The sequence below is a fragment of the Lasioglossum baleicum genome, unplaced genomic scaffold (genome assembly GCF_051020765.1).
Source record: "Lasioglossum baleicum unplaced genomic scaffold, iyLasBale1 scaffold0967, whole genome shotgun sequence".
Classification (NCBI taxonomy): Eukaryota; Metazoa; Arthropoda; class Insecta; order Hymenoptera; family Halictidae; genus Lasioglossum; species Lasioglossum baleicum.
The window spans coordinates 1-10852 of record NW_027470026.1 but is presented as its reverse complement, the minus strand read 5'-3'; the positions used below and the strand labels follow the sequence as shown (position 1 = coordinate 10852).

The 10852-nt window shown below is 34.7% G+C and overlaps 1 protein-coding gene across 1 annotated transcript; it reads right to left on the bottom strand.

Moving 5' to 3' along the window:
* Window positions 1-1008: 1008 nt before the first annotated feature.
* On the bottom strand, window positions 1009-10630 carry LOC143220445 (aminopeptidase N-like; the record flags this gene model as incomplete). The annotated part of the gene is given in 17 exon segments (XM_076446098.1): window positions 1009-1254; window positions 1400-1478; window positions 2092-2244; window positions 2568-2735; window positions 3685-4216; window positions 4263-4323; window positions 4908-5173; window positions 5360-5516; window positions 6409-6542; window positions 6545-6591; window positions 6718-6884; window positions 7201-7360; window positions 8538-9076; window positions 9352-9430; window positions 9518-9664; window positions 10072-10239; window positions 10446-10630. Coding segments are annotated over 17 exon segments (3288 nt in total), but the record flags the coding sequence as incomplete, so codon positions are not given.
* Between the last annotated feature and the right edge of the window lie 222 nt (window positions 10631-10852).

Below are 10852 nucleotides of genomic sequence, written 5' to 3'. Positions count from 1 at the left end.
GGCAAAACATATGATTTCGGCGTGGCAGTCAAAGTGTTAACGAGGTATTCGTTTCGATGTTTGCCTTTCGGTTACACGCACAACATATTTTCCAAACACTTAAAGAACTTGCTCTTCCAGTTTCTATACAAGGAGATGATACCGTACGCACCACGACGCGCGATTTGTATTTCTTTTTTTTTTTTGTTTACAACATCGAAACACGAAAGCGTAAATCGACGTTTCATCGACGCATATTTCCTTTTGTTTGATAGAACGAGACCATCGCTGGATGGAAATTACACGTTACGAAATTGCGAATTAAAAAGATTGTATAATAAATTGTATTTCGATTTCAATATAATAAAGTTGTATCGATTTTTATATCTTTTCCCGTGCTTTATTTCATCAGTGATACCGTTATACGATGATCTCGTCTAAATTATATCTCGAATAAATTAGAAATATTCAACGTGTATCACGCAACTGCATAATTTGAATTTTTTCTGAATGTTAAAAAATTTTTTTTTGCAAAATATTTAGGAGCATACTGTTATATGATGATCGTTTATTTCTTTCTACAACAGAATATCTGCAAGAAGTACATTTTTAATTCTGCTACAAATAAATTAGAAATACACAAAGTGAGTCACGTAACTGTATAATTTGAATTTCTTTTATAAACTATTTTTTGCAAAATATTTAGGAGCAAAATCGTTGCGTATCAATACTTACTTTTCATTTTACCATGTATGAATTTAACTATAATTGTCTATAGTTGTCTATGGAATAAAGAAATTTCTCAAAGAAACGAGAAAACTTACTTGAAAGTGTGTAAAGGAACGATGGAAACGTTATGGTTGAAGAAGATCTCATTTATACTTACAAAATAATATACATAAATTTATTGTACGACAGGAAACGTTGTTACAAATTATCTCATTTCCATGGTATATTGAAAATATAATTTAATACCTATTCGAAAGTCATACAACATTTGTTATCCCTATTCGGTTGATCCGTACACATTTATTGCATGAACATGTATACGATCACCGAAAATGCAGTCAAGGAAATTACACTTAAGCTATTCGCAACAATTGCGATACCTGAACCTTTAGAGTCCGAGTCGCGAATCGTTTCTTCCAGCCACTTGGTAATCTTACTCGAATACTTGTCGAACCATACCAGGTTTTTCGTGGCATCTTCCACCGCGAGATTAACGGAAACTGCTATGCTAGCAACGTCGCCCTCTTTGGTTGTCAATTCGTTCAACTGAAACATTTGTTTCAAAATAATTCGTCCATTAGCAACAGCTCCGGAAAATTACGGTTATAGAATTAAGATCATTATAATAATAATATTAATAATTATTATAGTATAATAATAAGATTATTATAATAATCTTCGATCGATGTACCTTTTTAATTTGTTCAGTAGTTGAAATACGAGGTGTCAGTTTGGAAATTAATTCCTTAACGCCATCCCAACTGTTGTAACTAAAACGTGAAATAATTGCATAAGGTATTATTATAAATATTGAGTAATATCGAGAAAATTATTGCTCCTCGCGAATTATAACCTCAAGTATTTTTTCTCAAAATATTTTTTCTAAAAAATAATTTTCTCTAAACTGCTATTTTTCGATAAAAAAAAAAGTTATTGTATTAATCCACTTACATACTGATATTAATTCAATTTCATCGTGACCTTTACATTTATATCGTAATATTTAAATGGAAAAAATTTTGGAGCTTTTAATTAGTTTCGTACTGAATAAATATTGAGTAACACAAATATCGAGAAAATTACTGCTTCTCGCGAATTATAACTCCAAGTATTTTTTCTCAAAATATCCTTCTAAAAAATAATTTTCTCTAAATTTCTAATTTCCTAACTACACGATGGAAAAAAATGTTAATTGTAATAATCCATTTAAATATTGATATTAATTCAATTGCATCGTGACCTTTACATTTATATCGTAATATTTTAAATGGAAAAAATTTTGGAGTTTTAAATTAGTTTCGTACTGATACGATTGGTTGAAAATTTATTAATAGATAATATTGTAAATAGGTGAATTGCGGACTTTTTGTTTGATCTACTTACAAGTCGTGCAAATTATTATAGTTGTCCACTAAGAATTCCAGCATCACATCTACGCCAATTTTGCCGGAATTGTAGATGGAAGCGAATACAGCGCTGACATCTTGTTTCCGGATTCGAGGGGTAACATCATGTGTAAGTGCCAAGTGAATGTACCTGAATTAATTAACATGTTATAAATGATAATTAGTGTTCAGAATTTCCAATTAATTCGCTGCATTTATTTATCAATCATTGATAATGGAGTTTCTTATCTTTTCAAACATTGTTATTTAATTAAATTAATTAATTACAGAAACGTTGAAACTAAGAACCATTCTGGAAGAAAGATATTTGATACGATTGCAAAATTAACATATTATTAATAACTGATTATCACCGAATTAATTAATTAAACAAACGTTGAAAATTTATACATAATACATAATAAACATATTGTAATTTGAAAACGTAATTTACGTGTTGTAAACACGACTTACTCCTTCAATATTTGTTTGTCTCTGGAGCAGCCAAGAGAATTAATTATAGTCCTTTGCTCCCAAGCGAAGTTCGTTTGTTTATATTGTTCCCATAGGAATAGCCAATCATCTTTAGACCCATGACTGATAGCTGTACAATAAACTGCTGCCCTTGCGTTTGGTGAAATTCTAAAATTTATATTTTTTCATTTAAGTATAAAGAAGTACAAAATAGTAACGTGAGTATAGATGAAAGAGACTGAGTACAAGGAGATCGTATTAACGAGTTTATCTATGACAATACCGGATGTTTAGGATACGTGAGGAAAGCACGATTGAAGAAGAGAGCATTTAAATAAACGTGATAGGCTATGAACGATTCAGTATTCGGTCGTTAGTATTAACGTGCAAATTATAAGTATCAATAGTCAAGCATCTACTAGGATTAGTATCTATTGGAAAAAGTCATTTTTTTCCCCAATTTAGGGGACCTAATTATATTTGTTCACAGCTATCTTCACATTTCAGGCGCATAAGACAAGAAAAAAGAAAGAAAAAACGAAATGACTTTGCACGCGATCGAAAAGTTACTATTTTAAATAAACCATTTTTATTACTGAAAAGTCTTTGTTTCCGTCACACACTATTACACACTATTATACACTATTATAAATATATTCTTCTATCAGTTTAATCCTTTGATTTAACACAGGATTTCCGAAAATAAAATAGATCCATGTTGCACGGAGATTTCATCACGTTTTAAATTAAAGAAAAATGGTATCTTTATTAACCCTTTGCACTTTGCAGTCGCCATGAAATTTTGAAAACCCATATTAATTAATATATCAAATTTAAGATGATATAACAATGTACGAAATATCGAAATCAAATCATTCCACGTGTTAATTATTATACGATTCTTTGAGTAATAATATAGCAGAAAATCTGTAAATATCTACTTTTCTTTAGCCACAAAATCACCGAGTGCATAGGGTTAACAAAGATATCGCGTGTAATTTAATTTGTTGTCATAAACTGGGACTCATAGTCGACCATGAATTACTATGAATCAAAAAGGTGAGACATTTTTAATCCCACGTGCCCTAAACAGTTTATGGGATATAAGAAGACTTACGTGAACGTGTCGTTAGCGCGCCAAGCGGAGAACATTTTCTTGGAATTGTCCACGCAGTGCGTGTAATTAAGCTTACACATCCAGCTCAGGATGAGATCTCTGTTCAATTCAGTGAAATGGCTATCCTGGTAAGAGTCTACGAAGCTGAGATTGCTGTAGACATCTTTAGCCAGCTCATGGACGTATTCCTCGATTAAGTTTTCTCCATCTCGTCCTTGGTAACGTTGCTTGACGAAATTTATTCCATTGAAGAACGCTTTCCATGCTAGGTAATTCGTTTCCTTGTCCAGGTACCTGGTTCCGTTCAACGCGATCGCATAGTCCACGTAGCCGAGCCTAGCCAAATTCAGGAGATCATCGATCACCTGAGCACGATTCGTCGGGTGTATCATAGTGTAATTGGTCTTTAACGCATGGATCAAGCGTTTCCACGAATTATCGTCGTAGTTCACTCGATAGTATCCGCTTTGCTGAATGTTCACGATAAACCACTCGTCTGACTTGTTAATCTCTAATTTTATCGGGTACCCTCCTAACCAAACATCAGTGGCAGTATTTTCGAAGTCATTCCTGCGAACTTGTGGTGAACGTAATAGGTATCCAGAATTTCTCGCTGTCCTTGTTGGAGAAAATATCTTTCTAAAAGAATTATTTCAAGATGTTTAATTCCTTGACGTCGCTGTGAATCTATCTGTGAATCTATCTAAGTTAATATCTAATTAGATATCTATATATCTATCTAAGAAGGAATATCTTTTTTTCAATTCATTAAAAAAGACCTGATCTTACTTATTTTTTCTCTTAAGACATGATGGTGTCAGTGTTGCACTTTTAAAAGACTTTTAAAAGTAAAAATGTAAATTGAAATTAAATTTCACAGATTTGTGTGAAGGTATATTTCACTCGAGCTTTTAATTTGTATTATTCAAGGAATATTATGTTCCTGAGTATATCGTGAAGCGTGAAATCGTCGTAGAAATCGATGCCAAAATCGTAACAATGACAAAACACTATGGTCCACTATGCCTGGTGATTAAAATGTTTCGGTCGATTTACGAGATAACAATCTATGATTTTTCAGAGAAATTTCCTTGTATCGACTTTAAATTTTGCATGGAAAATTTAACTGCGAATTTACTAGATTTGCTTCGACCTGCTGGTACCTCAAATAGCGAAATATGTCGATCGCAAATGGTTAATTAATTATTTAAAGGAAACTGTACCTGAGTTAGCACTATGCTACCACTTTGCAACGATGCATAAACGATCGGGAATCCCGCCTCATTGGTCCAACCATCCATTAAGCGAGCGAATGATACATTCGACCAGTTTCGTAGATCATCAGTCTCCTTGATCGCGTTATCGAAAGCATTCCAAAGATCATGCGGTATCGTGTTGTTGAACTTATGCTGCTCCAAATATGCAGCTGTGGCTCTGGCGAATGTCTCTGGCTTCAATGACATGTGTATCATCCTTATTACACTGGATGCTGTAAAAGTAACCATTTCAAATAATAAATCGTAGATCCTTAGTAGCACAAGCTATGTGAATATAACTGAACTTCGTATAGTTAAAGAATAACGAAAAGTGGACATAAAGCAGATTCTGTTTCGTAGGAAATTTGTATAAAATTAATTTATACGGTAGAAATTACGAAAGTGTTCTATGTACTTACACTTTCCGTAAGTGACGTAGTCGAAAACACCATCGATTTGCGCAGGAGTGAGGACTGGATTGTTCATGGCGTGTGTTGTCGGTGAACTATCGCTTAGCAGCGCTTGCTGCAGTTCATCAACCACGAATAGATCGTTGAAACCGTACTCAAGTCGGAACTGTAACCATTTTATGAAAATAATATATCATATATTATATAGTCAGTGTTGAGTCAGTTAGAGTAGGTTTAGTTCTAGCGTTGAGTGGAGTTATAGTGGAGTTAGAGTCAGTCAGTGTCGTTGGTGTTGATCTAGAGTTAGAATTGATCCAGTGTTGAATGACTAAAGTTAGTTTCGAGTCACTTTTGAGTTGAGTTAGATTTAGTCAGTGTCTTTAGTGTTGAGCTAGATTAGAATTGATCAATTGTAGCGTGACTATAGTAACTAGAGACAGTGTTGAGTCGAGTTAGAGTTAGTCAGTGTCGCCAGTGTTGATCTAGCGTTAGAATTAATCTGGTGTTGCGTGACTAGAGTTGGTTTCAAGTCAGTGTTGAGTGGAGTTAGAGATAGTCAGAGTCGTTAGTGTTGAGCTGGTATTAGAATTGATCAAGTGTAGCGTAACTATAGTATCTAGAGACAGTGTTGAGTCGAGTTAGAGTTAGTCAGTGTCACTAGTGTTGATCTAGCGTTAGAATTATTCTAGTGTTGCGTGACTAGAGTTGATTTCAAGTCAGTGTTGAATCGTGTTAGAGTTAGCGAGTGTCGCTAGTGTTGATCTAGAATTAGAATGAATCTAGTGCTGCGTGACTAGAGTTGGTTTCGAGTCAGTGTTGAGTCGAGTTAGAGTCACTCATCATTATTAGTGATAATATAACGCTAGAATTGATCTAGCGTTAGAAGCTAATCTAGAGTTAACTTATTTAAGTTGTAGTTAAATAAGCGAAGTGTAATTTGGATCCCTGCAGTCTGCCACTTACTTATATCGTTAATTTATCTTATCAATAAACACCATCGTCCAATATCTGAATATATAGAAACAAGAAATTCGATTCGTTGACATATGAACGCTTACCAAATGAGCAAGACGCCATTGCATATATTCGGCGAAACCTTCGTTCAGCCATATATATTCCCACCAAACACAGGTAACCAAATTTCCATACATCATATGAGTAAGCTCGTGTGCAATTATGGTAATAATATAATCCGTGGCTTAGCAGATGTTACTGCTCTGTCGTAAAAAAGTCCATACTCTCTGTAAAAATAATCACAATAATGCTATACTTCTCGCCAGGACGAACTCGAAATCAATGAGTCAAATAAAAACGAAGGATGGTTAATTGAAAGACGGTTATTTTAGAAATGAATCGAAGTGGCTCACCTGAACGTTGCGAGACCCCAATTTTCCATAGCTCCCATCGAGAAGTCTGGAATTCCTACCAAATCCAGTTTCGGCAAAGTGTACTTTTGCTTCGTTTCGCTTTCGAGATATGCGAGCACTCGTGTGGCCGTGATTTGCGCAAATCGCCCTTTATAGCAATGCTCGGCCTACCCCACACGTTCAGGAAATCGTACGAATTTCTAACCGGTTCGAAGTCGCTGACTACGAATGCAACCAAGTAGGTAGACATTTTGACCGATTCTTCGAACGATTCCACGGCGCGATTTGCCTCGCTAAACACAAGGAGGTTTATCATTCATTTTACAATAACCGGTGAGAAATATTTATTCTATTTATTATCTTAACTCTTTACTTTGGTATCCGACAAAGGTGAAAATAATAAAGAGCACAAAAGTGAAATATGATATTTCAATTCGGAAGAATTAAATAATTTTCAGGTTCGTGCCTTTTGAGTATACTTACTTTGACGGAAGGAGGGATGCACGAGGCAATATTGCTCAGAACAAGATAATTCGAGGGTCTTTCGATGTTTATCACGAAGTTTGCTTTAAACGACGGTTCGTCGAAGCAGGGGAAAGCTCGTCTGGCGTAAATTGGTTCAAACTGTGTAGTAGCCAACCAACTGGGATAACAGAAAAAATAATAATTTCGGTAAGACGAAAAATCAGTATAATATAAACAACGAAGATATCATTCTTTATAACAAATACGCTTCCCAACGTTGTTTTGGGAAAAAGGAAACTTGGAAAATAATTCGATAAGGATATGATTATTTAAAAAGAAACTATAGTGGCGCGTCGTTCTGAAATATGATATCTTCGAGAGCCACTATAGTGACGCAACGATCTGCGATATGATATCCTCGAAACTATTCTAGTGGCGAGTCGTTTTGAAATATAATATCCTCGAGAACTATTCTAGTGACGAGTCGTTTTGAAATATGATATCCTCGAGAGCCACTATAGTGACCACTATAGTGACCACTGCAGTTCTGAAATATATCTCTGAAAGCTACTATAGCGGCGCAACTTTCTGAACTATGATATCCTCAGTAACCACTATAGTTCTGAAATATAATATTAGCGAGAGCCGTTAGAGTGGCGCGTCGTTATGAAATATGATATCCTCAAGAACCACTATAGTGACCACAATAGTTTTGACATATGATATCCTCGAAAGTCCCTGTAGTGGCCACTATAGTTCTAAAATATGTTATCCTCAATAGCCACTATAGTGATCACTATAGTTCTTAAATATGATATTCGCGAGAGGCCTTAGAGTGGCCACTATAGTTCTGAAATATGATATCTTCGAAAGCCTTTAGAGTGGCACGTCGTTTTGAAATATGATATCCTCGAGAGGCACTGTAGTGGCCAATATAGTTCTGAAATATGATATCCTCGAGAGTCACTGTAGTGGCCACTATAGTTCTGAAATATTATATCCTTGAGAGCCACTGTAGTGGCCACTATAGTTTTGAAATATGATATCCCCAAGAGCCATTACAGTGACGGGTAGTTCTGAAATATGATATGCTCAAGAATCACTATAGTGACCACTATAGTTTTGAAATATATATCCTTGAAAGCCACTATAGTGGCGCGACGTTCCAAACTATGATATCCTCAATAACCACTATAGTTCTGAAATATGATATCCCCGATAGGAACTATAGTGACAGATCGTGCTTAAATGTACATTACAAATCAATTATTCTAAAATTCCTACAATTAAATCTATCAAATCTATCCATACACGAAGAATTGAATATTTAGAAAGAAATCTAGTATTCCACTTACCGAATGCTTCTATCATTGTTGACGTAATAACTTCGGTAAAAACCTTTCATGTCGTCGCTCAGAGCGCCCACGAACTTTATCTCAAGTGTGACATCGGAATATAAAAATTCATTCAAGAATACCGTGAGTGTCTGGCTCTCTATTTGTATCCTGGTACCTTTCACTGACAATTGCTTCGTCTGGTTCGTGTCCACATTCGTTTGGTACACTGACACGAAATGGATACCGAGGTTGTAAGAGTTCAGGACTATAGAGCTTAAGTAGTCCACATTACGTTGCAGCTTTATCCGTACGTTTCCGGTAAAATTGAAATTCTTTTCCTCGAAATACGTGGACAGGCTAATGTCGTATCTCAACGGTGTTATCGTTGTTGGTAAACGATAGTTTTCCAGTGGATAGCTCATCTCCAGCCAATAATATAAGTTTGGAATGTTCTCGTTGCCCCATTTTAATTCACGATCAGCGCGATCGGTATAAGAATTGATATTAATGATTTTCTTCGGATTCTTTTCCTTTATAGATTTCAAGAGCTGGACATACTGCAGAAACAAGTAGGAATTCATTAAAGCTCGGATCATGGCAATTACTTCTAATTTCTTTTTTAATATAACACGAATTAGTAAGGCTAGATAAATTTTTTAAACTTTTATATTAACTATAATAGTTAAAGTATACCATAAAACATTTTGCATGGTCGACAATCTTTTTCTTTTTTCTTTTCTTTCCTTCATACGTTTCGTTTTGAAGCAGTTTCAAATAATTATTGATTTTACCTGATTTCGTAGTTGTTATAAATATAAAAAGGACACGTTACCTTCACATAAATCTCATCGGTGAACACATTCCTGCTGATCACGCTCAAGATGCTATCGATGCTAGAATGTTCCGCATAGCTGTACAAAATTATAGCATAGAAATTATTAAAATTCTCACTCGGAAGCATATTTTAATTGTTGAATACTCTCAGATACGATACTTACTAGTTGACCATTTCCTCGTAATTCTCGTCGATGAATTTTATCACAAATTTCACTCCCTCTGGGCTTGCATTGATAACGTAACTGAAAACGCTCGTGCTGTCCTCGTTTCGTATCCCAGAGTCCTTCGAAATCGCGTTCTTAAGAAGTCTATAATGCATTAATAATATATGTTTCAATATATCATCGTGTGAATGTTATACCGAGGATTATAAACATAATATAGCAAAATCGCTGAAATATAAACAAATATTATTAGCAATTGGAAAACGATGTGTCTCTAAATTAGATCCACTGGAGTCAGAATATAGTAGAGTTCGTCAATTAGTTGTTAGAGCTTGCAGACGATATTTATTTCAATAAATAAATAAGAAAATTCCACTACTATTATTAATTTGATTTATGTCACTGTTGATATTCGCAATGAAAAACCTTTAAAATAATTAATAAAATTAAGAATAATTAATTAATAATTAATAAATTAATTAATTTGAGTATCTTTGAGAACATTTTCTAGGTTTTCAACGCAACGTTACTATATCTGTACGTAAACTTACTCGTTAAGGAGATCGTCTTTAGTAACACAGGCCAAAGATTGAAGAACTATAGATTTTTCTGCGGCCAATGTCGAGTCCCAGTAGATATTGCTCAAACGATTCCATAATTCAGCGTCTCCTGTCCTGGCAGCTTCGCAGTACGATACGCTTTGCAAATTCGGTTGTAATCTATGAAATAATAACGATGAAGAATCAATCACGAGATAAAACCATAATTTTTCTTTAACCAAGTTCCGTTTAGTTTATTCGTATAAGATTAGCTCTGTGTGTCAGTTATCGACAATTAATTATGACAAGTCACAAACGCGACAAGCTTATTTTCCTAACTTAACTTGGTATATTAAGAATCTGGATTAATTAAGAATATCACTAACTGTACAAGATTATTAGACGCATCCAAGAAAGATTTTAGAGCTTGTGATCTGCAATGTGACAGGTTCAGTTTGCACATCCAGTGGCGAACATATGATCTAAGCAACTTCGTGACGTGAGTGTCGTTCTCCATGTCGAAGTGTCCTAATCTTTGATATACCGGTTCTAAAATCGACGATAGGTATCTCTGTAACGTGATAAAAAATTAAGATCTTCATAACTCGACGAACCAGGTTAGAGATGATCATATTGCAGGAGGATAATCGATTTAAAAATTGTTAAATAAGAAAAGAAATAATACGAACCACCAATGCATCGTAAGCAGGTTTCCCTTCCAATTGTTTGTATAAATAAGTCAATCCGTTGAAGAACGCACGCCATGGAATGTAATTATCTTCGTTTTTCAGGT